This window comes from Solanum stenotomum, chromosome 6 (assembly GCF_019186545.1).
Source record: "Solanum stenotomum isolate F172 chromosome 6, ASM1918654v1, whole genome shotgun sequence".
Lineage (NCBI taxonomy): Eukaryota > Viridiplantae > Streptophyta > Magnoliopsida > Solanales > Solanaceae > Solanum > Solanum stenotomum.
This window is the reverse complement of record NC_064287.1, coordinates 56,906,923-56,934,255: the sequence shown is the minus strand read 5'-3', so window position 1 is coordinate 56,934,255 and position 27,333 is coordinate 56,906,923. Positions and strand designations below refer to the sequence as shown.

The 27,333-nt window shown below is 33.1% G+C and overlaps 5 protein-coding genes across 7 annotated transcripts; 3 read left to right on the top strand and 2 right to left on the bottom strand.

The window, feature by feature from the left end:
* The first annotated feature begins 200 nt into the window (after positions 1-200).
* LOC125868310 (kinesin-like protein KIN-14Q) lies at positions 201-6,216 on the top strand. 2 transcript variants are annotated; one of them, XM_049548958.1, is made up of 18 exons: positions 201-515; positions 594-671; positions 774-824; positions 913-1,481; positions 1,576-1,744; positions 1,863-1,924; positions 2,020-2,221; positions 2,298-2,374; positions 2,456-2,558; positions 2,652-2,750; positions 2,834-3,010; positions 3,545-3,824; positions 4,069-4,230; positions 4,312-4,527; positions 4,612-4,649; positions 4,732-4,895; positions 4,993-5,118; positions 5,208-6,216. In XM_049548958.1, the coding sequence occupies exons 1-18, from the start codon at positions 428-430 to the stop codon at positions 6,027-6,029; spliced, it is 3,483 nt and encodes a 1,160-aa protein (XP_049404915.1). In that variant the 5' UTR covers positions 201-427; the 3' UTR covers positions 6,030-6,216. The 2 variants fall into 2 exon arrangements, with proteins under 2 accessions (XP_049404915.1, XP_049404914.1); XM_049548957.1 differs by having other exon boundaries at positions 202-515; positions 771-824.
* Positions 6,217-8,012: 1,796 nt separating this feature from the next.
* Positions 8,013-9,473, top strand: LOC125867702 (probable glutathione S-transferase). The gene is made up of 2 exons (XM_049548269.1): positions 8,013-8,341; positions 8,947-9,473. The coding sequence occupies exons 1-2, from the start codon at positions 8,024-8,026 to the stop codon at positions 9,289-9,291; spliced, it is 663 nt and encodes a 220-aa protein (XP_049404226.1). The 5' UTR covers positions 8,013-8,023; the 3' UTR covers positions 9,292-9,473.
* A 552-nt stretch (positions 9,474-10,025) lies between these two features.
* On the bottom strand, positions 10,026-11,134 carry LOC125867686 (probable glutathione S-transferase). The gene is made up of 2 exons (XM_049548249.1): positions 10,820-11,134; positions 10,026-10,466 (listed from the first exon to the last, which is right to left on the bottom strand). Exons 1-2 carry the CDS (start codon positions 11,132-11,134, stop codon positions 10,122-10,124), a joined length of 660 nt encoding a protein of 219 aa, XP_049404206.1. The 3' UTR covers positions 10,026-10,121.
* A 952-nt stretch (positions 11,135-12,086) lies between these two features.
* LOC125867387 (glutathione S-transferase U25-like) lies at positions 12,087-13,409 on the bottom strand. Its single transcript, XM_049547868.1, has 2 exons — positions 12,984-13,409; positions 12,087-12,627 (listed from the first exon to the last, which is right to left on the bottom strand). The coding sequence occupies exons 1-2, from the start codon at positions 13,302-13,304 to the stop codon at positions 12,289-12,291; spliced, it is 660 nt and encodes a 219-aa protein (XP_049403825.1). The 5' UTR covers positions 13,305-13,409; the 3' UTR covers positions 12,087-12,288.
* Positions 13,410-15,188: 1,779 nt separating this feature from the next.
* Positions 15,189-24,791, top strand: LOC125867223 (ethylene receptor 1). 2 transcript variants are annotated; one of them, XM_049547648.1, is made up of 7 exons: positions 15,189-15,375; positions 19,470-20,387; positions 21,797-22,165; positions 22,308-22,574; positions 22,707-22,834; positions 22,977-23,174; positions 24,157-24,791. In XM_049547648.1, exons 1-7 carry the CDS (start codon positions 15,346-15,348, stop codon positions 24,500-24,502), a joined length of 2,256 nt encoding a protein of 751 aa, XP_049403605.1. In that variant the 5' UTR covers positions 15,189-15,345; the 3' UTR covers positions 24,503-24,791. The 2 variants fall into 2 exon arrangements, with proteins under 2 accessions (XP_049403605.1, XP_049403604.1); XM_049547647.1 differs by having other exon boundaries at positions 15,192-15,375; positions 24,148-24,791.
* The last annotated feature ends 2,542 nt before the right edge of the window (positions 24,792-27,333 follow it).

Genomic DNA, 27,333 nt, shown 5'->3' with positions numbered 1-27,333 from the left:
ATTATTTTCAGATCTTTTATATTATATATAGAAAATAAAAACTTCTTACGAGTTACACCAAAAATTACACATCTCTTATAAAAAAATATAAAACTAAAATCGATAAAAGACTACAAAATCAAATCTCCGAGATCCCGATGGAAGTTTAATTAGAATCCTAGGTTGCTAACCCCATTTAGAATTTTATTATTGTCCCGGTCTACTATTTTTCAAATTTCAAAAAACAGAGCAACGTTCGTTTTTCATCATAACACTGAAACTGGAGAAATCACCGGCCTTTCAAAGGCAACTTTTTTTTTCTTCATCTCTCTCTCTCTCTCTGTGAAGATTGAAAAAAGCATCAAAATCCCTTTTTTCCCTTTTTCTTGATTACCCATTACCCTTTTTTTTTCATTTCAAAACTCTCAGATTTCCCCCCTTTTTATCAATGGATGTTAATGACTGGCATGATCCACTTCTTATTACTGACGCTTCTTCCCAACAACAACAACTATCGCTTAGCTTTAACAAATACTGTAAGCTATTTGATTTGTTTACACACAAATTGGTGTTAATTTTTGTAGCTTATTGTCTTACTCTGTTTATTTTGGCAGACCCCTTTTCGTCGTCGTGTGATTTAGGAAATACAGTGATGGAAGATTCTGATTGTTGTACCCCAATCAAGATTGAAGGTAATTATGCAACCCCTTTTTGGAGTATTACTTAATTCTTGAAAATGGGATTTTTTTTGTTGATTGATTGTGGTTTATGTGTATTGATTTGGTTGTTCGAAGGGTGTAATGCTGGAGATTTCAAGGACCCAGTTGCAGAAAGTGTGATTAATGGTGGGATATTTAAAAAAGAATTGATTTTTTTCTTGGTTTTTTTCTTCAAGATTTTGAATTATTGATTGTTTCTTGAAATTTTTACTAGGTAGAGATGTGTTGGGGTTTTCATTAACATCTCCTGATTTGGTGATTTGTACTGGATCACCGGATATTCCTGCTCGAAGCTATGGAGATTCACCTGAGTTTTTGAAGGGTTGCTCCATTTCTCTAGAAAATGGAATTAAGGGTTCTGAAGAGGTTCAAGCTGCTACAAAGTTGTTAACAGATTGGCAGGGATCAAATGATGAAGATTTGTGTCTACCAGCTCATTTTGAGCTTCCTTCTCCACCAGGGGTTGAAGAGAACTCATCTGAACTTTCAGTGCCTATAGTTAGCATTAATGTTGGATCAACAGATTGTATCAGTTCTGAGAGTGGCATTCAATTTTCGGAGGATAAATATTTCTGTGGAGGCAATGTTCTGAGTACTGACACCAGAATTGAGGAGAGTATATGTGCTAGTGTATATCAGACTGCACGCGTTGGGAATTTTTCGTACCACTTTAACAATATAAGTGCTGGATTTTATCTAGTTGATCTGCATTTTGTGGAGGTAGTCTTGACTGATGATTCTACTGGAGATAGAGTTTTTGATGTTTACATTCAAGAGCACAAGGTGAGAATCAGTGACCTTTAGTCCAATTATTGTCCTTTCATGTTATGCAAATGCTGCAGTTTTAATGTTGGATTTGAGCTGAAATTTTGTGTAGGCTATTTCGTCATTAGACATCTTTGCTCGTGTGGGAGCAAATAAACCCCTGCTGATATCTGACCTTGAAGCTCATGTTGATGGTGAAGAAGGGATTTCCATAAGATTTGAAGGGGTAATAGGAATGCCAATTGTTTGTGGCATTTCTATAAGGAAACATTATTCAAAATGTAAGTTGAGAAATTATTAGAATATGTAACTATTTTTTAACATCTTGTGATTTGATTCCATGCCATCTTTTTCTTGACATACTGATAAACTAGAGTAACTTGTATGCTTGTATATCAGGTACCGGAGAGTGTGAATTACTTGAATTTTCTGAAAATTCTCCACAAAGAAACTCACTAGAGGTTTGAGTCTTTAATGGCCTATTTATTATAAAAGAGGAGTGTGGTTAAGAATCGTTAGAAGCTCGAATTTATATTCTTGTTTTGCTATTATCTAGGTAAATGGTGATATTAAGGCAGATGGTGAGCTTCAATTAGCAAATGTATCTCAGGAAAAGGAACTTGAAGAAGTAAAGAGGCAGGTGGAGGAACTTAAAAGGGAGAATGAACTGAAATGCAAAGAATGTGCTGAAGCTTGTAAGTCCTTAAAGGATCTTCAGAATGAGCTCATGCGCAAGTCAATGCACGTTGGATCACTCGGTACAGAAATATCTTCTCTTCAATAGAACTGCTTAAACTTTTCCAAAACTAATATGTTAGTATTGCTGGCCTGTAGCTTTTGCAATTGAGGGCCAAGTGAAAGAAAAGAGCAAATGGTTTTCATCCTTGAGAGATCTGACAAGGAATTTGAAGGTAACTAATTTTTAGGCTTGTTTCATATGTTTCTCGTACCCTATAAGGAAATTTATTGATTTTATTCGTATTTTTCTGCAGATTTTGAAAATGGATCAGATTAAAGTATCTGAGGAAGCTTCAACATATAAGCAGCAATTCCTAGCAGATTTTGCAGATATGAGCTCTACCATTCAGTCCAAATGTAAATATGTTTTAGCCACTGGAGTTCACTTATGTTAATAGCGTCGTTGGAAGTGAAGTTATGAGTTTGTCATTCCTCTTCTTATGATCACAGTAAAGGAACAAGTTGAATTGCATGAAGATCTCAAGATCAAGTTCATCAAGGGTGCTAAGGAACAGAAGGAACTTTATAACAAGGTTTTGGATTTAAAAGGTAGGGGATCAGTATGTTATAACACTTATAAGAGCAATTAGTTCATTATCATATACTTGTTTAACTCTATTGGATTGCTTCAGGGAACATTAAGGTCTTTTGCCGGTGTAGGCCTTTGAACGCCGAAGAGACAGCTGCAGGAGCTTCAATGACGATTGACTTTGAAGCTGCAAAGGATGGGGAACTCAATGTGAAGTCCAACGGCACATCTAAAAAGACCTTCAAATTTGATGCTATTTTTAGCCCCCAAGCCAACCAAGGTAACTACACCGCAATCAGTCTTGATGTAAGTTGAGACTAGTGCAAGCAATCACTTTAGCTAAGGAGCATAGTGCTAAGTTAAGCATACTGCTGAAAGAGTAGTGCTAGAAAGAGTACTTCATGATCTAAGGGAGCATCTTCAATGGTACTAAAAGACCCTCTATGGGACTAATTTAAGAATAATGCTAGACTTTCACTTAAACTAAATTTATGATTGTTGTCAACAAGTGATTTTGAATCCAAGGAATGTAATCCGTTCTCAAGAAAAAAAAAGTTCACGGGGTTAGAAAACCATCCAATTTGGAGGCATTAGCAGGAAAGAAGTCCTTGATTTAAAACATATCTGAAGTTATTGCGTCTAAATAGCATTTACAGAAAAGGATTCATTATTTTGCTCTGGATAAGTGTAAGCACCAAACAAAGATAAACAAGTTGTCGCCAACTTATCTAAGATACTGTAGGAACCAATTATTTTGATGAAAAATCATTTTCTCCCTATTTACACGATTTCCTCTTACTTGTTATTACAATAGCTGAAGTTTTTGAGGACACTGCTCCCCTGGCAACCTCAGTTCTAGATGGGTACAATGCCTGCATATTTGCCTATGGCCAGACAGGAACTGGCAAGACATTTACAATGGAGGGCACAGAAGAGTCTCGTGGGGTCAATTACCGGACTCTTGAGGAGCTATTCCGCATTATTGAGGAGCGAAAGAACACAGTTCGTTACGAAATATCAGTGAGCGTCTTGGAAGTATACAATGAGCAGATTCGAGATTTGCTAGTTTCAGGATCCCAACAAGGCGTGAAAAGGTAATTACAAAATAATTTGCTCACTTTGTTTACAAGCTAGTGGAATAATACTTCAGAGACTTGCCAAGCTGTTAAGAACAAGAGAACAATGTAGCTAGTAAAATATGATTGTATGTCAGTTTACAATACTTGTATGGCTAAGAATGATCAACTAAGTATTTCTTTATGGTGGACTACAGAAAATTTGAGTCTAATAGTAAACTACCATATGACAATTTCATGTTGTTCCATGATTTCATTTTAGGCTTGAAATAAAGCAAGATGGAGAAGGAATGCATCATGTTCCGGGGCTAGTTGAGGCCCATGTGAATAATATGAACGAGGTTTGGGAAGCCTTACGAACTGGTAGCAATGCGAGGGCAGTTGGATCAACCAATGCAAATGAGCACAGCAGCCGATCGCATTGGTTTGTGCATCATAATTTATGGTAGCTTTTCTTTTGTGTACACATTATGTCACTATTACTAATCCGATGCATTGTATGTAGCATACATTGTGTCATGGTAAAGGGGGAGAATTTACTAAATGGGGAATGCACAAGAAGCAAACTGTGGCTAATTGATCTAGCAGGAAGTGAGAGGATAGCTAAGACAGAAGTACAGGGTGAAAGGTTAAAAGAAACCCAAAATATAAACAGATCTCTTTCTGCCCTTGGAGATGTGATATCTTCACTTGCAACAAAAAGCGCACATATTCCATTCCGGTACTTGCAATATTCTTGCGCACATTCTCAATATATTTGGTAATATCTTCCTTTCTGATGTTTGTTTTTTTCATCATCTAATAGGAACTCGAAACTTACTCATTTGCTCCAAGACTCACTAGGTATTATCTTTGATTTGCTTGATTCATGAACTTCAGAAGAAACTATAAACAACTAGGACCTGATAAGCTTTTTATTTTACAGGAGGAGATTCAAAAACATTGATGTTTGTACAGATCAGTCCAAATGAGAATGACTTGAGTGAGACTCTTTGCTCATTAAATTTTGCAAGTCGAGTTCGAGGTATAGAGCTAGGTCCAGCAAAGAAGCAAGTGGATAGTATAGAGCTTCTGAAATACAAACAGATGGTAGCATAAATTTCTGTTTCGAAATTTACATACTTTTTTTTAAAGTTTACTCTAAACTAATCTCCCTGCCTTTCGAAAATTTTATTTACCTTGTCAGGTCGAAAAGGGCAAACAAGATATGAAGAACAAAGATTTTCAGATGAAAAAGATGGAGGATACAGTTCATGGCTTGGATATTAAGTTGAAAGAAAAGGATATGAAAAACAAAAGCCTTCAGGACAAGGTTTGAATTCAAACTTTATTCAGACATGTTAAGTTTGAAATTATTACATATCACATTTTAGCTGATTAGACTGTTAATATGATGTGCAGATTAAAGAACTAGAATCACAACTTCTTGTAGAGAGAAAGCTTGCTCGACAGCACGTTGACTCTAAAATTGCTGAACAGTTTCAGCAACAGCATATGAGACAACAGAATGAGGAGGAAGATGCAGCACCTACGAGGCTACCACTTGCCAGCAAAATATCTGCTCTAAAGACTTGTGATGAAAACAAGTTTCCACTTAATATACCTCGACCACTTACTGAGAACAATTCCTACAAACTCTCGGTGCCTTCTGCTACTGTAGATTGGCCTTTGAAGCACAATGACCTGACTGAAAAAGAAAACAAGGAAAACAATCCAGATATTGATGAACAACCAGTTGTTCTAAAGAGGTTGGGGAGAGCTTCTATGTGCCCGATTGCACACAGGATTCTTCCTACACCTGCTCCACGTCGTAACTCTCTAATTCCTATACGCACTCTGTCAGCTGTACCTAAGTTGCCTCCTCCACTTTTTCCATTGAGATCAATTCAATCAGAGGAGATGGAAGATGCTGATGGAGTTGATTCAAAATGCTTACCTGAACCAACTCCACAGGATAGTCCTAAAGAGCTTAAGACAGCCAGTAAGAAGCTCAACAGTGTCTTGAGAAGAAGTCTTCAGAAGAAAATGCAGTTCAAGTCTCCTATGCAGCAGAACATCAGAAGAGTTGGCGTAAACGTGGGAATGGAGAAAGTTAGGATCTCTATTGGTAGCAGGGGAAGAATGGCTCAAAGAGTGATGCTTGGTAATGCTAGAAGAGTTCCAAAAGAAAATCAGCTGAAGCAAAGATGGAATATTGGAACAGCCAACAAAGCTACTCTATGATTCTGATTCTTTATTTTACTACTTGTTTATTCTGAACTAACTAATTGAAGATGCTTCTTGCATGCATTGTGCAGCAACACAGAAACTGAAAAAAAGGAAAAAATGGTTTGTTGATTGCTCAACCTAAAGCCACTTTACACCTTGTTTGTGGATGGTTGTTCCCCGTTGTATTGTATTGTCAGTTTAAATACAACGTTTGTTTTGATTGTTACTTAAATTCTATTGTATCATATCGTTTAAATCAATGGTTAGACAACGACGAAAAGACTCATTTTACGTAACGACCGATTTGTTGTGATCACGTCGTTACCTTAATATTTTCTTCTCATTTTGTCTTTATTTGTTATTTAATAATTATTTTTAATCTTTTGCCGTACATTTTCATAGTTGCTTTACCTCGTATCCTACTTTCTTATAGGTTTATTATTCAAATTATGGATGTGTGACATTATACAACGACGAAGAATGATATAATCTATCTAAACATTTATGTTATATTGTATTCATGCACACATTTAGACTAGATCATCAAATACAATACATGAGTATACAAAGATATAAACACAAAAAAATGCAAGGGAGTGTATTCATTCGCTCTAATTTCACTCGTATAAGAGCGAAAAAGGAGCGAGAGATGGAGAGAGGCGAATGGATTATGATTTTGAGGCGCAAAAATTAAAGACCCTACCAAATATAGAGATATTTGGGCGAATAATCCACTTAAATTCAGTTCAACTCACCTATTTAACACTCCTAAATTGGATTAAATATTGAGTGGGGTATGATTTTATTTATTTAATATTCAATTTATTTTATTTCACTCAATTATAGCCCAACTTGCCGACACCACTAACGTCAAGAAAAAGTTTCAATATTCAATATTATAGAAACAGTATCAAATGTCTATATTTATTAAAAATATTTTTTTATATTTACAAATATTTTAATATTTTTATTTTACTTTTAATAAATAATTTAAATTATATAAATATTTAAGACTTATTTTAGATTATAAATATTAGAAAAAATTGCTCATTCTTAATTTTTATATTTAAACAAATAATATCACGTAAATTAAGACAAAAACAAATATACTAATTTGAGATCAAATTATATTACCTGCCACTTTGTTTCTTTGGATGAAGACAAACTTAGCATATTGAAGTTTCAAATTTCAAGGGTTATATAAATAAAAAATGTAATATAAATATTAAACACTGAGTGAAACTGTAGCTAGATGTAATTGGATCTCATCAAATCTTTGTGACGCTAATGATGTTTCTTGACCTCTTAAGAAAATATTTGGGATTCTTCAATAAAGAATATTGTAAAAGCAAAACATATAAATCATATTAATTATAACAAGTCACTAATTGCATTAAACAAATGTAAAAGCAAAAAAAAAAGAAAAAAACGAATAAAGAATGCCAAGATCAATTAGTGACCAAAGATTATAATAATATATCATAGGAAATTTTTATGAGTGAATATAATCTTTACAAGTTTTGATTTATTAAAGTATGTATAGAAAAAAAAGTGAATAACTAATATGAGATGAAGAGAATATTGAAATGTGCTTAGTTTTGATACATGATAAAAATTGTACATTAAATCTGATACAATATTAAACACTAGCTTATAAAGTGAAATTTATCAAAACCATATAAAAGGTTACAAAATCCACAATATCTCATCGATGTAGGACTCAATGATATATGACTTTATATTTTGTACACAATCTATATAAATATTTTTTATACTATCATATCATTAAAATAATTTCTATAAATAAACCTTCATAAAATATGTCCTTCGACATTTGAAAATAAAATATGTTATTTAATACAATTTGAAAAGGTGATTATAATATTATATAAAAATTATTTACACTGATGATGCACGTTACTCTAAAAAAACTCTTTATATAGTGCTTCATATCAATAGTCAATACTCATCAATAACATTAGTATTCAATACTTTTGCTCTAAAATAGAATGGAAGAAGAAGTGATTTTATTAGATTTTTGGTGTAGTATGTATGGTATGAGGGCAAGAATTGCACTTGAAGAAAAAGGTATAAAATATGAATACAAAGAAGAAGATTTGAAGAATAAAAGCCCTTTGCTTTTACAAATGAATCCAATTCACAAGAAAATTCCAGTATTAATTCATAATGGAAAATCAATTTGTGAATCACTTGTTATAATTCAATATATTGATGATGTTTGGAAGGGAATTGGTCCTTTGTTAATTCCTAAAGATCCTTATGAGAAAGCTCAAGCTTGGTTTTGGTCTGATTATATGGACAATACTGTAAGTAAAAAAATAATAATTTTATTTCCTTTTTTGCTTTAATTTTATTCGCGCTCGAAAGGAGAGATTTGATTTTATAGTCGTTATAAATAATATAGTACTAGTTATAATATGATTTTTCTTAGAGGTGAAAATCAGGATTTGAAGGCAATGAGAAATTAGGATTTTAGTCTTTTAAAGTTATTGATTTTGAAATTACTAATTTGTACTATTCATTTTAAAAGCTTAAAAGTTTCATCTGAATTTACGGTCAAAATTACTAGTTTGACTCTTGAGATTTGAACAATAATATAAATTGTGATATAATTAAGGAGCGGTAAATGAGGATAGATAATGTTCTTCTTTTAATTCAAAGAGGATTAATAATGTTTTCACTCACCCTTTAGCTCGACTTGAACACTCAATCTACTGATCGATGGTAGAGATGCTCAACCACTTGAGCAAGTCTCACTTGTCTCTTATGATTAATGTTTTTTCATTCAAGAAAAAAGAAGAAAAAACTAAAACGACAACTAAATAGGAACAGAAGGAGTAATATATTTTGTGTAGACAAAAAAAGAAAAGTGTGTTGGATTGAATAATTTCAATTGTGCAAAATAATGAAGGTACATGAATATGCAAGAAAGACATGGGCAACAAAAGGAGAAGAACAAGAGCAAGCAATCAAAGACTTTTTAGATGGACTTAAATTGCTAGAAGGAGTACTTGGTGACAAACCATATTTTGGAGGTGATAATTTTGGGTTTCTTGATGTATCTTTGATTGGTTACTATAGTTGGTTTCTTGCCTATGAAACATTTGGAAAATTTAATGTTGAATTAGAATGTCCCAAATTGATTTCATGGGTGAAAAGGTGTTTGGAAAGGGATAGTGTTTCTAAGGCACTTCCTGATTCTAAGAAAGTTTGTGAGTTTGTCCTTCACCTTAGGAACAAGTTTGGATTGGAATGATAAGACACGAGAGTCGTCTTTGTTAAGGAGTATTTAGTCAGGCTTCATGTATCGAATGGAGAAAAAATAAAAAGAAGACATGGACATGTCTCTTGTTGGATTCTGTTTTTAGTGTTTTTTGTGGATTTCACTTATGTAATAAATGTTCTCCTTTTATGATGAAAGAATGGATCTTTTGGCTTTCTTGATTTCATTGCTAACAAGTAGAATGTAGTGGAAATCTATTACTTTGGAAGTGAGTTACACTCTTCTTTTAGCAATTTCTTGTTCCGGCTGTGAAGATAAAGTGTACTTAGATAGAGGAACGATTTTTAATAGACACTCGATTTAAAAAAGGGTGATAAAAAATTGTTCGTAAAAATTATCGTCAAATTGATTCGGCAAACAAGGGGAAGTCTGTCACACCAACCCTTTAAGAGATAGGGACTCCAGCACAGCGGTAAGAAAAAATCACTCAGTGAATCGGTGAATCACACACTTGGAGACGGGAACAGGGGACAACAATAGCATTTAGAAGGTCCATAAACCCCAAATTTACACAAAGATTCATTATTGGCTAGCTTAGCATTCAACAATTTCATAAAATCTCCTACTACAATTTCCTACCTAAAGTAGTTTTATTACACCAAGACTTACTAGAAATCCACCCATTAATAGCATAATAAAAACATTTATTTATTCTTTATATATACATAAATATAGATAAACAACATTTATTTTATAACTACCTCGGAAGTTTTCAAAAAGAAAAAACATAATAACTAACACACACATAACGTCCTCACAGCTTAACTCCATCAAGTCTGTTTGTACGAATACAACGAAAAGACCTATGGAAGGCCAAGTTGTTGTTTCAATTTTAACACGTACTCATAAACTTTATTTGGCTCCGCTAGAGATTTGGAGACACTATCTTTATGTATACATTTGTTGGCCCATGCCACAAACTTTGGACACTCTTTTTCTATGTTAAAATTCCCAAATTTCTCAAAAGTTGGGAACCAACTATAGAAAGGAATTAAAGCCAAATCCACAAACCCAAAATTTTCTCCATTGAAATATGGCTTATCTCCTAACTCCCCTTCCAATAACTTTAGGCACTCTATGAATTCTTTCTTGGCTGCTTCTTGATCTTCCCCTTTGGTAGTCCATATTCTCCTTCCACTCTCGTAAACCTGTAACGAGAAAATGCTCTCTATTAAGAACTTCTTCATTTTCAATTTTGAAAGTAAATTTGTATTTTTCTCTGATCTCAATTTTAAATTTCATGCAAAATTGACTAAATTTCAATAATATGTACTTAAACTTCAGTTATATGAAATTTCAAAACTCTATATACTGATGTCAATATGACTTAGATGGTGATCTCAAAATTGAACGTAAACTTTTTGTTTAACTAATTAAAATTAGTGAAACCATCCCTCGACTACCTACTAACCTGTTAAAGTAAAATATTAAAATCTTTACATATACACCAACTATTTTAGTAATTAAAGAAAATATATAATATATAGATGTAATTGTATACCTTTTTGTCAATAAAATCAGCCCAAAACCTAGCTTGAGCCCTCTTATAAGGATCAGATGGCATCAAAGGAGATTTGTCCTTCCAAACCTCATCTATATACTCAACAATTATGAGTGACTCACAAATTGGTTTTCCATTATGAATTAACACTGGAATTTTCTTATGAATTGGATTCATTTGTAGTAAAAGTGAACTTTTATTACTCAAATCTTCCTCTTTGTATTCATATTGAATCCCTTTTTCATCTAATGCAATTCTTGCCCTCATACCAAACATACTCACATAAGCACTCAAAAGAACAACTTCGTTACTCATTTTTGCTAATTAAAAGATGTACTAGATGAAATTAAAATGGGAACTAAAATATATGTGATGAACATTTAAATAGAAAATTATGTCTATAAATAGAGTTTGTTGGTTGTACTATCAAGAATGACTACATATTTCTAGGAACTTCTCTTATAACCTAGAAGGATTTTAATTTAATTTTACATCGAAAAAGATAAAACGCTTCATAACACAAATTAAAATTAAAAAAACAAATTTAATTGATCATCATTATCTTAAAGATATGTGTTGTCCTTTTTGGGTGGAGTTAAAATAATTTAGGACCTAGGTGATGAATGACTATAAATAGAAAATATGATTAGTCATAGGTTGGTGAGGCTTTAATTTAATTTATTGCATTATCAAGAATGCCCCACATCTTTCTGGACCTTCTCTTTCAATCTGGAAAATAAATAAATTGGATCATCATTATCATAAGATATATACATATGTGTGTGTGTTGAGTCATCAAAGTCTGATATGCAGCAGCACAATCCTCAATAATAAGACAGTTTTGAAATAGTATTAACTCTAAATTTATCTTGAATACGGAGTTGCTTTTGTTAAGGATCAATTTATTCTTTAATGAGAAATTTTTCAGCGCAAATTTAAATTTAATCGAACTTTAATGTGAATATCAAATGAAAAATAAAATATATATGGATGCAGAATTTAAATTTCAAAAGTGTATTATAAATTTACCCTCAATTATCGTTACATTATAAAACTTTTTGAGTGTGGACACACATATATTAAGTAGCCTTAAGAATATATATATAGCACTATCAATACATAGTATTATTGGGAGGAATATGAATACATAGGTGAACTCATAGTCTTTCATATAGATACACTCTTTATTGATAATACTCGTACTTATTGTTTACGTGACTCCAATTACAAGGAATATGTGAATACATAGGTGAATTCGTGTTCTTTCATATAGATACACTTTTTATCAATATAATACTCATACTTATAATTACGTGATTCCAACATCCAAACATATCGACTGATGAAGAAGAAGTTAAATCATTAGACCATCTAACTCATGATGGTCCCACCTCAAACAAGATGACATGTTCGATCATTAAAACATAAAATTCTGAATCCGTCTTTGTGTTTACTAATTAACCATGTGATCACCAACCTTTCTTGAATTCCAAATAAGCTTGATAGACTTGATCTGAAGTAGGAAGTGACTTGGATACTGCGTCTCTTTTCAAACACCTTTCTCCCCACATCACTAACTTGGGACATTCTATTTCAATTGTGTTGAAATTTGCAAAGGTCTTGAAGACAATAAACCAATTGTAGAAAGGAACAAGTGCAATGTCTACAAATCCAAATACATCTCCTCCAAAATAAAGTTTGTCTCCAAGTTCTTCTTCCAAAAACTTTGACCATTCTACAAGTTCTTTCTTACCATCTTCTTGTTCTTCATTTTGCCCCACCCATACCTTTACACTTGACCCATGTACCTAAAATTAATGCTTGTAGGGTTATTTGGGTTATTTATATGATGATAAGATTAAAAACTATTTCCATACATTTCACGTATCTTTAATTTAAGATCGTAAAATTCAAAAGTCTTTTTTATTTTCTTAAACTTTATGTCAAGTCAAAAAACAAACGAATTAAAACAAAGAGAATATTACTTTATGCAGAATATATACCTGACTATAACTAAATTCTGCATAACTACATAACTAATTCCTATGATACTAATACATGCATAACTCTAACTACCGTTCAAACAACCCCCAGTTAATCAAATCACACAAACATACAACTTTACATATGAAATGAATTAAGGAAGAGTTAAAAAGTCCTTTACCTTCTTGTTGATGAAGTCAACCAAGAACCTAGCTTTTGCTCTTTGATAAGGTTCAGAGGGCAATAAGGGAAAATTGTTTTTCCAAATCTCATCAATATATTGAATTATGATATTTGATTCACAAATAGATTTACCCTTATGAACAAGAACCGGTATTTTGTGATGAACCGGGTTCATTTCCAAAAGCAAAGGACTTTTATTAGACAAATCCTCAAACTTGTGGATGTAGTTGACTCCTTTTTCAACTAGGGCAATTCTTGCCATTGTTCCAAAAGGACTAGGCCAATAATCTAAAAGTACAACTTCTTCTTCTTGTGTCATGTTTTTTGAAAGTTTGGGAAATATCAAAGGAATAGTACTATTAGTAGAAGACTTGTAAGAAGAAGAGGTAATTAAGAGTGTGAGGGTTTGTGTGGTTCTTTTTTGTGGTGTAGGAGTCATTAAGGAGAGATTTACAATTTGATTGAGACAAGAAAGGGACAATTATGTAATCAATTGAATTTTTTACTAATTGAGTCTTTTTTTAAAAAAAATAATTGTTACCATTCCTTGTGTTATACTAATCAGAGGGTTATTTGTTTGTGCTTGAAAATCTGAATCTGAATATATAATGGTGTATTCATTTATATTAAGATTTGAAAGCTTATTTAGTCTAACACTCTATTTACGTTTACTAGATAATTTATGTGGATAATTTTCACTATCACTCTATTTATATTCACTAGATACTATTACTAATTATTTTTATCCTCATAACTATTATTATCATCGATAACTATCAACTACCATCATCAATCATCTCTATCATTAAAATCATTATATATTGATGTCAACCACTATTGAAACTACTCTTAGGACTCCTTTAAAGAGTTTGACTCCTATATTAACTAATAATCCTACGGACAAGGATAGCGTAGTTTTAGTAAGATTAGATTTCCTAGGTCATATATAACCTATACCACCATAGTTGTATATAAATATAGGAGTGGACATAACACATTGAAAAGCGATATAAATAATACTCCCTCTGTCCCATTTTATGTGGCAACATTTCCTTTTTGGTCAGTCCCAAAAAGAATGTCACATTTCCTTATATGGCAAGTTTATAAAAGTACAATTCCTCTTTTATCCTTATTGGTCCCACTTAATCTTAAAATAATACTTCCTCCGTCCCTATTTACTTGTCCATATATCCTTTTTTGGTTGTCCCTATTTAGTTGTCCATTTTGACAAATCAAGAAAGGACAACAAATTTTTTCCTATTATACCCTTATTTACACTTCTTGAAAATTGTAAAAGTGTATGTTGTTTCCCTCCAATTTATTTCATTTTAATTCAAATAAGTGGTTGTAATTTTGAAGTGAAAAGTTGTCATAAGGGTAAAATTGTAACTTCACTGTGCTAATCATTGTTGCCTTAATCTGTGTGTCATTTCTAAAGTGGACAACTAAAAAGGGACGGAGGGAGTACTCCAATACATTTATGAGGAGAGAGAAAAAAAGTCTACTTTTTAAAAGGCAATTTGGTAAACATTTCAAAGTCTTCATTTATTTCTTAAACTCCGTGTCCGGTCAAATATTGCCACATAAAATGGGACAGAGGGAGTATATCATTTCGTACTTGCTTTTGATGAATATCATGAACTGACAACTACTACTTTCAATCGCTATCACACTATCACCTTTATTTATAGTTATATACCATTGTCACCATCACCATCACCTCCACTATTACTATCAACCATTATTACCATTACGGTCAGTCTTAACCATCAATCACTTCCACCATCACACACAATCAAAAGATTTGTAAGAAAAAGAGGATAGAATATGAGAGTTTATGGTTATTTTTGTAGTGTGCCTGTAGGACTCCATTTAGGATACAGATTGCCATGTAGGACGTCATGTAAAACGTATATGTCTATTTGTTCAATTTTATATAAGTTAAAGTGTCTATTTATATATATCCAAAGTCGGAGGACATAAATATTAACTGAAGTCAAATTAAAAAGCTTGTTTGTATATTATGCTAAATTTATAATATGACTAGTATTGTTGATACCCCATCTACAAGGTAATCTCTTTTCCTTTTCTTTTTTTTCCAAAAAAACATTTCCATGTGAAAAAGTTCTTAAATTTTTAATAATATATCAAATTTTAGATGAAAATAATTCAATTATGTCTGCCATTGGAGTCCAATTCAGTCAACTTGACAAAAAAAACCCAACTGTTTGACCCGTGAAATTACAAATTGGGTCATTTCCTTTTCTAGCCAACTCCATTGTTTCACTTTCCCTTTTGATCATCATCTTCATCATCAATCTTCATCACTTTTTTTTCGCTCCATTTTTTTTTTTGCCACGATGGGATCTCTTCTCCGGATGAATCGCCTTGTAAGTCTCATAAACCCTAACTACTTTTTTTTTTGCCAATTTTGACTTTTAATTGCTGAAAAATAGTCTTATTGAAGTGTTTTTCTTAGGTTTACTTGTTGTTAATTAGCTTCACTTGTAATAATGTATTCAAAGTTCGTGATGAATCGTTCAAATGTTGAATTTCAGCTCATTTTTGCAGATTGTGTTGTTTATAATAACGATTGATTTGGGTGTTTAACTAGCTCAAATTGATTAATTTAGAATAACCTAAACTGAATAATTGAAGTTTCCAGGCAGTTACTGAAGTTTGATTTTTCATGGAGCAAGGTTATTAGTGGAGAGTGGGGTTTGGAATGATTTTTAAGAATGAATAATATGTAAATGAACTGAAATTGCAATCGATTAATGATTTTTAGAGTTTAATTGCTTTTGTTGTGATAATGTCTTCATAATTGTGATGGTGCTTTGATCATTTTTTCGGAATATGTTCTTATGGTTTGAGTTTGCAGGATGAATGTGAAGTTCAGCTCATTTTTGCATGTTCGTTTTATTTATCCCCGAAAGACTGATTTCGGTGTTTAACTAGCTCAAATCAGTTAGTCTACAACAACATGCCAACTGTAATCCGACAAATGGGATTTGGGGAGGGTAGAGTGTAAGCAGGCCTTATACCTACCTTACCTCAAATGAGATTTGGGATAAGATGTGTATCCCTCATCTCTAGTGGCTCACTATTTGAGGAATAATTCCTGGAAGAAGACTATAGTAAACACATTCGCTAAACATAACTCAGGATGGTATCAAAGAAGAAATAAATGAAGATTAAAGGCGTGCGAGAGTGATAAAACAAACCAAAAGCTGCTAATGGAGAAGAGTGCAAATTGAGAAATAATTTCATGTGTAAAGTATGCACAAGGAAAATATGTCACATACGGTGAAAACTTTGCACTAACCGCATATGCCACAGTTTTCCCAAGTTAAGAAAATCTAATACTAGTAAAATATAACTCAAACTAACTCAAACCTTCAAAAAATGCGGAAGTGAACATTTAAATGAATAATATCGAGGATGTTACGTACTAATAAAATGAGCATAATATTTGGATGATGAAATAATATCTTTTAAGTGCTGAATAATGATTGTCTGGCTATAACTCTGAGGGAACAAATTGTTCTGAAATGCACTATCACTGAAAGTGAATATGACATCATTGAAATTTGGAGGATCTAAGTAGATTCATGCTTTCTTACATCATATGTTCTTTTCTATTGCAATGTTGGTTGCTATAGCATCATTATATTAATCAAATTTATTTCACAGTTCTAACCACATAACCTATTTTCAGAATTTGTATTTATTTTGTCCCACAAAATAATGAACATTCAGACCAAGCATGTGCATGTCATATGTTTGGTAACCTATACATTTTGCCTTTTTTTTTCTTTTTAAAGAGGTCATGAGCTTCTTCATTATTAGTACAAAAAATGGACAAATACACGTGAATGATATGCTCTATTTGCTGACCTCATCACAATGCTTTTCCTATGAAAAGCTATGAAAGATGTGGAGAAATATGCTCCTCATTCACCATAGGCAGATCTAGTAACAATAGATGTTTAGAAGAGGGAACACATCAAACCAAGATATCAAGAAGAAAAAAGTGACCAAATCGGGCCCTAAATAGTTTCTTTCTTCTTTCTCTATATTTTGTATATATTTTATGACATTCAATAATAATAAATGTTAGGATAGATGGTCAAAACCTCATAATTTATTTTTGATGAAGAGACCTCATAATTTATTTTGTGAACACGATTCGTACGTTCTAGTGTATTTAGCCATTAGTGACGCATAAGACAAAAATTCTTGTTGTTTGTCATTCACCACATGTGAAAATCAAATTATAGATAATGAAAATCAGATTATAGATGCGAAACTATTAAACAGATGCAGCAGAACTACGAAATAGATGTAAATATGTTTCTTTCTTTCTCATTATGCTTATCCTCCATACATGCCATAAAAATCAAGTACTCAGTTCAAGTTTTTAAAATAAATCATTAGAAGTAGGAAAACATTACCTAGACTTACAAGTTTAAATTTTTTCTTCTTCTTGAAGGACTTAGTGTGGGGCTTCCATTGTTTTTTGTGAGAAATATCCTGAAAATGAAGGTGAAATTGGCATTGTTAATAATACCATGTTTAGGATACTGTAAGGTGGCAACTATTCATTGGGAGAAATTATTGTCAAAGCGGTTTCTTTTCTTCCGTTGGCTGCATTAGGTGTCTTTTAAAGTAGGTTATTTAGGTAATTTAAATTTTATAGAGTATTTAGGTAATAACTTTTAAGTTTTTGAGTTCCTGCTTTCAATAGAATATAGATCGGGCTCTAACAATATTTTGACTTGTGATCAAGCCATAGATACCGATAAGAAAAGAAATAGATGATAAAAATGATAATGATAAATAATTTTGTATAACAAGCTGTTCATTTTATATTTTTATTCATAGAAAATTTATGTTCTTGGGAGTCCCTGATGGTTAAATACAACAAGATTTACCATGACTGCTACTTTAGAGAAACACTTAAGTGAAAGCCTATAAAATTGCATCTGTAACTGGATACCTACATTGAAAACCATTTTTCACGTTTCGACTTTGATCATTTTGGACTGGCAGCACTATCTTTATATACTAGACAGGCTACTGTGATCATATTCTCTCTGCTATGATCAATAATGGGCTCAGAAAGGAGCTCTAATATTAACTGCAATAAACTAAACTTGCAAGGCTCAGAAAGGAGCTCTAATATTAACTGCAATAAACTAAACTTGCAATCTATAGAGAGCAAAAGGAAAAGTTCATTTAATTGGCGAAATTGTGTAAAGCTCTCAGTACAATGAATCAAAAGGGAGATGATACAAGAGAAAGGGATTAAGAGGTAACTCCATCAATTGAGTGTTGTTTACCCAATGATCAATTTCATGCCAGAATGAATCGAGGAAACAGGGATGTCTACAATGTCAACAATCGCTCCACTCCTGCAGGAAGGTGAAAGGAGAGAAACTGGGAGAGGAAGAAAAGAGGAACTTTACTACTCCTCTGTTCTAATCTATGTGAAGGTGTTTGACTGTGCTCGAAGTTTAAGAATGAAAGAAAGACTTTTGAGACTTGTTGTTCAAAGTAAGCCATTGTTAAGGGTAAAATGTGAAGTTTAAAGTTAAATTGTTACTAAATATAGAAATATGTCTGTTTTTGGGACTTAATTTAAAGGAAAGAGCGTCACATTAATTGGGACAGAGGGATGCATTATGTGACCAAAATTAAGATGTATATTCTTAGATGCAAGTGGCACCATAGATCTGGAACTGCCAAAAGGTATCCAATTAATCCATGCATGGCCTCCACTTACAATACCTGTAGGAAATAATTGTTCTTTCAACCTCCACAACTAATTGTCGAACTATTCTATCTATCTTTATTCCCTTAAATATAAAACTAATTACACAGAGTATTTGGTGCTACTTTTTTCCAAGATATAGTGAAGATCCCTAGTTTCTTGTATTTGTGGGTAGCATTTGGAATTTGCTATAAGAACTATATCATGTTTGAAAACAGTTCTTATAATTTTCGACAAGATTGTTGAAGGAGCGTCTTATCTTTTACTGTATTCTTGACTAGAGGAGTTTAATAAAAAGAAAATAGAAAGGAACAAAGGAATGTACCAGTGTATAAAAGGAGTTGGGGCAAAGACATCAGAAACATTTAGACCTACGATTTCATCCTACATGTTATGCTTTTAGTTCTTTAGAGGTTTTAACATATTAAATCAGCAAAGTTGTGACATATATAAAGTGCATAACATAAAGATGAAATTCACAATTTGCTGTTCTTTTGGTGCAAGGGAACTATTTTTTACACTATAAGTTAGCTGTTAATTTCAATTTTTGCTTCTTCTTCACCTTGTTGTTCTTGGGTATAATTCCTTTTTCACAAACATATGTCATAACTTATGCTGCAATTAACTATATTCAGGTTGTTTAACTCTTGTTCAGCTTGTTATTCTTCTGAGGCATATTTCCTTTTCCTTATTTGCTAACGTATGCTGCAGTTATCTTCCATCGTGGAGTCATGTAACTGCATCATCGACCCACAGTTGCCTGCCGACGACTTGCTAATGAAGTATCAGTACATTTCTGATTTTTTCATAGCACTTGCTTATTTCTCCATTCCAGTGGAGTTGATATACTTCGTTAAGAAGTCTGCTGTCTTTCCATATAGATGGGTTCTTGTGCAGTTCGGTGCTTTCATAGTTCTTTGTGGAGCAACTCATCTTATCAACTTATGGACATTTAATATGCATACAAGAAATGTGGCAATAGTAATGACTACTGCAAAGGCCTTGACTGCGCTGGTGTCATGTGTAACTGCTCTCATGCTTGTCCACATCATTCCTGATTTATTAAGTGTCAAAACTAGGGAACTGTTCTTGAAAAAGAAAGCTGCACAGCTTGACCGTGAAATGGGTATTATTCGGACTCAAGAGGAGACAGGTAGACATGTTAGAATGCTAACTCATGAAATCCGAAGCACTCTTGATAGACATACTATTTTAAAGACTACACTTGTTGAGCTAGGAAGAACATTGGCATTGGAAGAGTGTGCATTATGGATGCCAACACGTACTGGACTTGAGCTTCAGCTTTCTTACACTTTACGTCACCAAAATCCAGTTGGATTAACTGTACCCATTCAACTTCCTGTAATCAATCAAGTTTTCGGTACAAATCATGTCGTGAAAATATCACCAAATTCTCCTGTCGCAAAACTTCGACCTGCTGGGAAATACATGCCTGGTGAGGTGGTTGCTGTCAGGGTTCCGCTTCTGCATCTGTCAAACTTTCAGATTAATGATTGGCCTGAACTTTCAACAAAGCGCTATGCTTTAATGGTTCTGATGCTTCCTTCGGACAGTGCAAGACAATGGCATGTTCATGAGCTGGAGCTTGTTGAAGTGGTAGCTGATCAGGTTAGATTTTTGTTATTGAAAATTTCTTAACATAATGTTTTAGAGTTTCTCTTTTATATATTTATGGATTGAACACAACCATGTTGACATACTGAGTGTTGGGTGTAAAATTAGACATGGAGAAAACCAATTACAAAAATCTGAGAATCTGCAAGCAGAATCATATGGCTTAGTTGTTCGTAGTATTATTGGTTTTATCCATTGGAATTGCACAGCTGAATTGTTATTACTGTTAATTTTTTCAAAGATAAATCAAAAGCTGAACTATAATGATCTTTTTTGCATACTTCGTCTGCTGATTGTTTTTTGGTGATTGAATAGTTAGGCCGGGTTGCGGATGAGTGTATCATAGTATATTTCCTGATAGGACCTTAACTCCTTGGCTTTTGTTTTTATAGATGATCCCTTATATTAGAAGCACGGGGAATAGGATCGATGGTATATAGAAATATTAGGAACAGCCTTTCTGAATTATTTGAATATTCCTTTCATGGAACATAGAACTTCTTGTAGTGTATGTAGTTTTCTAAGTACTTTTATCATATGAAGTGAAAATAACGTTTGCGATAATGTATTTAGGTGTGTAAAAAGTAAATACTACTGAGTTTTACAAAAATAATTCAACGGAAGCCATTTAATTTTATTACATATCTGGCATCTTACTTCTCCATCAGAGACTTTAGAGAACGTTAACTTTTTCATCCTGTCTCTGGTAGTGTACTGTTCTCTGATGAATGTAATTAGCTCACTAGCAAGTAGCACACCTAGACTTTGTTTGACTTGTTTAAAAATCATGATGTATCATCAGTTACAGTGAAGTGTCCAAGTTTTACTGCTTTTTGTTATTTGCATTGCAGAGTCTTAAAAAAAATTCAGTTTTTCCTGGATTTCTCCTCTTTATCAATGGAAAATTCAACTCAATCAACTATGCCTCAATCAATTAGTTAGGGTCTTCAATATGAAACCTCTGTATCTAACCACTCCAACTCAGATCCAGAAATCAGATTTCAAAGAAATTCATCATAACTCAACTATAGGCTTGCTGTTAACCGACAGTAATTCTCATTTGTCCAGGCAGGCCACCAGCTATTATGCTTTCATTATGGGAAAAATTGACAATTAATTAAAGAAAGGAACAACTGAAGAAAAGACATCCATGTCAGCTTCCTCTCCCCAACCCTTGCCCTGAATAAGACAAAAAAAGTTTCTTTGAGAAAACTCTGAATATTGGAATCCGCCTCCTTTCTCCTAATTTTGGATGTTCTATTTCTAGACATATAGGGAAATACTCTATTCTAGTGGTCAGTGTCTGGTCGCAACTAGTTTTAGGTGTTTATATGTCTTATTTGATTTAATAAGAGCTATCCTTGAGTGCCCAGAGTGATTTAATCTACTCGTCGGCATTTCAGGTTGCTGTTGCTCTTTCACATGCTGCTATTTTAGAAGAATCAATGAGGGCTAGGGATCTTCTTATGGAGCAGAATGTGGCTCTTGATCTGGCGAGAAGAGAAGCAGAAATGGCTGTTCGTGCACGTAATGATTTCTTGGCTGTTATGAATCATGAAATGAGAACTCCCATGCATGCGATAATTGCACTTTCTTCCTTACTACAAGAAACTGATCTAACTCCAGAGCAACGTCTGATGGTTGAAACAATCCTCAAAAGCAGCAACCTTTTAGCAACGCTCATCAATGATGTCTTGGATCTTTCAAGGCTAGAGGATGGAAGTCTTCAACTTGATATTGGCACTTTTAATCTCCATGCTCTATTTAGAGAGGTGCCCTTCATCACCCTCTTTTCTTTTTTACTTGCAAATTCTAGATTACCGTCAGGAAAAAAAGTGTCATTACTGATATTTTGCACTTCACTATGTTTTGCTGGACCTACTGACTGATTTATGTGTCTGCTTGTTGCTGTAGGTCCTTAGCTTAATCAAGCCTATTGCATCTGTGAAAAAGCTGTTCGTCACACTTAGTTTGTCGTCAGATTTACCGGAATATGTAATTGGGGATGAAAAACGGTTAATGCAAATTCTCTTAAACATTGTTGGCAATGCTGTAAAGTTCTCAAAGGAAGGCAGCGTGTCAATCTCCGCTTTTGTTGCAAAATCAGATTCTTTAAGAGATCCTAGAGCCCCTGAATTTTTTGTTGTGCCTAGTGAAAATCACTTCTATTTACGGGTGCAGGTATAATTTTTACAAGCTTGATATACTTTGTTTGATAGGTTAAGGATAGTTACAAATTTGACATTTTAGACTTAAAACTGTCAGATGTTTTGTTCTTGATATTTCTAATATTCTAAGTAATAATTTCTGTAGATAAAAGATACGGGGATAGGAATTACACCGCAGGATATTCCCAACCTGTTTAGCAAGTTTACACAAAGCCAAGCGCTAGCAACTACAAATTCCGGCGGCACTGGGCTTGGCCTTGCAATTTGTAAGAGGTACGGGGTACCCAGTTCCTAGGTGTTCTTTTCCGACTCTGATTTTCATTTTGCTATGTGAACTTGGTAACTGCTTCATATTCAATTTCTTTCCTCATACTGTATTTAATATTGACACATCTTCTAATGGGCCACAAAACAGGTTTGTGAATCTTATGGAAGGACATATTTGGATTGAAAGTGAAGGTCTTGGCAAGGGGTCTACTGCTATATTTATCATTAAACTTGGCATTCCTGGACGTGCAAATGAATCTAAGCTCCCCTTTGTGACCAAATTGCCAGCAAATCACATGCAGATGAGTTTTCAAGGATTAAAGGTTTTGGTGATGGATGAGAATGGGTGAGTACTATCTGGACCCCTTTATCCCCAGCTCGTCTTGTCATGCTGTTTAATGATGCATCTAGTTCATGAGTTTCTCATCTTATATGTATTGAGCTGTCTTACTCATTCTCACATGAGACTGAACATGTAAATACTTAACAAGAGGTAATAATGGCATGCCACATTTTGAAGAAGACCATTGCTTCTGCTAAGTCTACATAAGATTACTGAAATTAGAATCTTCACAACTATATGTGGATGTGCTGGTGACATGTACTTAGGAGTATATGCCTTTTTCTAATGAAAAGAAGGAAAAGTGGTGGAAAAGTTAAGGATTTACCGTATCAGGATCGAGAGAAGGGAAGGAGAGATGACCAGCCTGACCCTAGGAGCTCACATCGTTATCTCTAGTTGGAAGAAGGGAGTGACCAACTGGAAGTAGTGCTTTCAAATCCAATAAAAGGGTATACTGCTCTTCAAGACATGACGATGGAAGAAGAAGTGACTTCATAAATGTCTTAATACAAGTCTTTGGTATATTCAGTTTCAAAAAAAAAATACAAGTCTTTGGTATATATGCATCGAATTAAAGGATGTCACAGTCAATCTGGTTCACCTTAATACATATATGTTTTTTTCCTGAGACTTCTTAGACTAGAGCCAGTTACAGATTCCCTTTTCTCTTATTCTTTTACCCTCCCCCCCCCCTCACACACACCCGCTCACACACCCCACCCCTGCCTTCCACTTTTTCTCTCTGATGACTGCTATTGATATCTTTAATCTGAGGTAGTTATAAATTGAAGGTAGTTGTTTTATTGTCGGATACGAATTTGTACGATTGGTAATCCTACGACTCTGTGTGATCGTTGCTTTTCTTTTCTCTTTGATTTTACCTCATTATTATTATTATTATTTATCCTACCTGATTATATGATTAGTTGACATTAGTTATCAGAATTGTTTCTGTTTCTTATACTCCTTCATGCAGGGTTAGCAGGATGGTAACCAAGGGTCTGCTTACACACCTTGGATGTGATGTAACTACTGTTGGGTCACGTGATGAGTGCTTGAGAGTTGTTACACATGAACACAAGGTAGTTTTCATGGATGTCAGCATGCAAGGTATAAACTGTTATGAAGTCGCTGTAGTGATACATGAAAGGTTTGGGAAACGTCACGGTAGGCCACTTATTGTGGCACTGACTGGGAACACAGACAGAGTTACTAAAGAAAACTGCATGAGAGTTGGTATGGATGGAGTTATCCTAAAACCTGTGTCAGTGGATAAAATGAGAAGTGTTTTATCTGAGCTCTTAGAACATGGAGTTGTACTTGAATCTTAGTGAATGTAGGCGGAAAATGTGCAGCAACCATATGAAAAATTCACCCAAATGCACGAGGCGTTGTATATAGTTCTCGTCTTTGGGTTCTTGGTGATAACACAATATGCCACTTGAAGAAGGTGTATGTAACGCGACGTTGCTCGAGACATTCAACTAATTTGTAGAAAGGAGTTGATTTTTCCACTAAGCAGAAGTGTTCATATTCCATGGAACTTTGTATAAGATCTGATATTTGACACATCCCTTCATTTACTTGAAACATTAGAAACTTTATTGCCTTGGCTTAACATTTGGGGCAAAAACATGTTTGGCCAATAGATTGTGTTTTATTTTTCTGTTTTTTCTATTGCCTTTTAATATCCATAGTGTTTTCTGACCTTACTAAATAGCAAAGAGCTTGAACTGAAGGGGTGTTTTGACTCTCTGCATCACAGAAGCAACAGCAAATAACAAAACTAACTGGTCTTTCAAAAGGAGGAGGGGTTGGGGTTCTCTAGTTGAAAGTTATCAAAATATATTCTTCTGGAATTAAGGTAGACTTCTATTTTTTTAATCATTATTATAAATGGGGGAATGGGAACGCGGAACGAGGAGTGGATTACAAGGTGGAATATTAAATTTTTCAATAAAGTAAAAGTTCAAATAGTCGACCAACTTAGCTAATTGGACTACTAAGTAGGTGTCTGACTGTATATTTGAATTTTTTTCACTTTGTTTGGAATTTATGAAGTCGGAGTTGTGTTTGATTGTACTTTTAACAAAGAATATTGAAATAATATTTTGTAATTAAATACAACTTTAAAAGTGAAAAGTGAATGGGGCAAACAAGATATAATTTGTTCTTTTTCAAATTTGAAATACAAATTGAAGTTACCAACAAAGGTTGTGTTGGAGTAGTAAGTATTTCTTCATCCTTAATCAGTTGTCTTGGGTTTTAGTCTCTCTGGATATGGAGTCATCTTTGTTAGAGAGCGTTTTACCTACAATATGGAACTTCCCGGCGCGAAGTTGAATTTAGTTGTGCTCCAATGTGGATATCAAATACCGAATAGAAATTTAATCGAACTTCAATCATAAAACATCGATTTTCAAATAAAGTGAAAATATTTTGTAATAAATGAATATTTTTTATAACCAAATGGGTCCTAAAATGTTTCTAGATAAGGTCAAGACTCTTTTTTTTGTGATGTAACAAGGCATAAACATTGCATATAAGTGATGTAAGACGTAGTTACAAACTATTGTTGAGGCTCGCCATTCAATATCAAATTGGTTGGAAGGTATATGGTGTAGTATTAAAATGCATGAACAACACCGCCAAAGTAGAATATATTCTATTCGTTTCGATTTGTCTGTTGGATTTTGATTTGATACATAATTTTAAATAAGAGATGTGTAGAATAATATATTAAAATACTTTTTAATTTTGTGATTTTAAACATGTCAAATAGAAAGTTAAAATTAAGAATATTCTTTTTGAAACAAGCCTAAAAAATTAAAACACAATCGAAACTGCGATCAAGGAAAAGTAGTACTGCCTTTCAATTTATGTGGTAGTATGTTTGTTTAAATAATTTAATTAATTTATCCTTCGGGATGGTTCAGTTGATTTGAAGGGTGGTTATTCACAATGATGAGTTGGTCCCCTTCCATGTCGGATATGGCTTGCTAATGCAGTTTACATCTCTAGTATGGTTTACCGGCTATTTCAAAGTGAAGAATTTACTCGGTACACATAACATGCTCACCTAAAAAGTTGTGATAGAAGTTATAGCGGCTACGAGATTCCAAAAAAAAAAGATTTAAAAAAAAAAATCATATGTTGTCCTTAATAAATGATCTATCACAAGTTTTAAAAGTTCTATTTTTAAATTTTCTTAAATTACGTGTATAATTAAATAGTATTAAATTAGAAGGTATGGAGTATCAATCATTATCACGTAACTCAGCTATCCATACGATGATCATGCCCACCTTTAGGAGTTTGTTACATCAATTGTTTTATGTTTGACTTGAAAATGTATATATTTTTTCCGTTTTATATTATTTGATTCATATTAATATGATATATTAATTATTTTTTAAAAAATTAAGGTGTACTTTATTTTTTTTCATTTCATATGATCTGATCCTTGTTAATTTAATCAAGGCAGAGCTATGCACTATCGAACTTCCTTCAAAAAAATATTACTATTATGTTGTATGATTCGATTCATCTAACATAAGATTTTATGTCATTTTTATCATTGGACTAATTGAAATTGCACATGAACAATTAGAAAAATCTCTCAATCAAAGTGGAAAAGAGAGAAAATATGAAGTTTAATAATCGAGATTGTTTAGTAGCTAGTAAAAAAATAAATTTAATCATGTAGATCAGTTAGACTTCATATAGTACAAGTGCCAGAATATAATATTATACAAATTTATAAAAATATATACATAAAATATCTAATTTTACGAAGAGACCAATCACGAGTTTCGATACCCTATATTTTGCCTCTAAATTCGCCATTGCATGTATAGTTATGTAGATTTCTAAATTGCAAACTAAATACCATATTAATTTTATACATTAAAAACGTACCTCCTAACAAATTACCAAATATGTTATTACATGTATAAAATTTAATACATGCATAACTTATCCTACCAAAGAATATGATAGTTATGAACCAAAAATTTAAAAAAGTCTCTGAAATTACCACTCTTTATATATTTTCCTTCCGTAATCATGAAAATTGAAAATGAGAAGAAAAAACTCAAAGTACAAAAATAAAATAAATAAAATCCCCCACAATCACTCTTTAAGTAATAATATTGCTACTTTA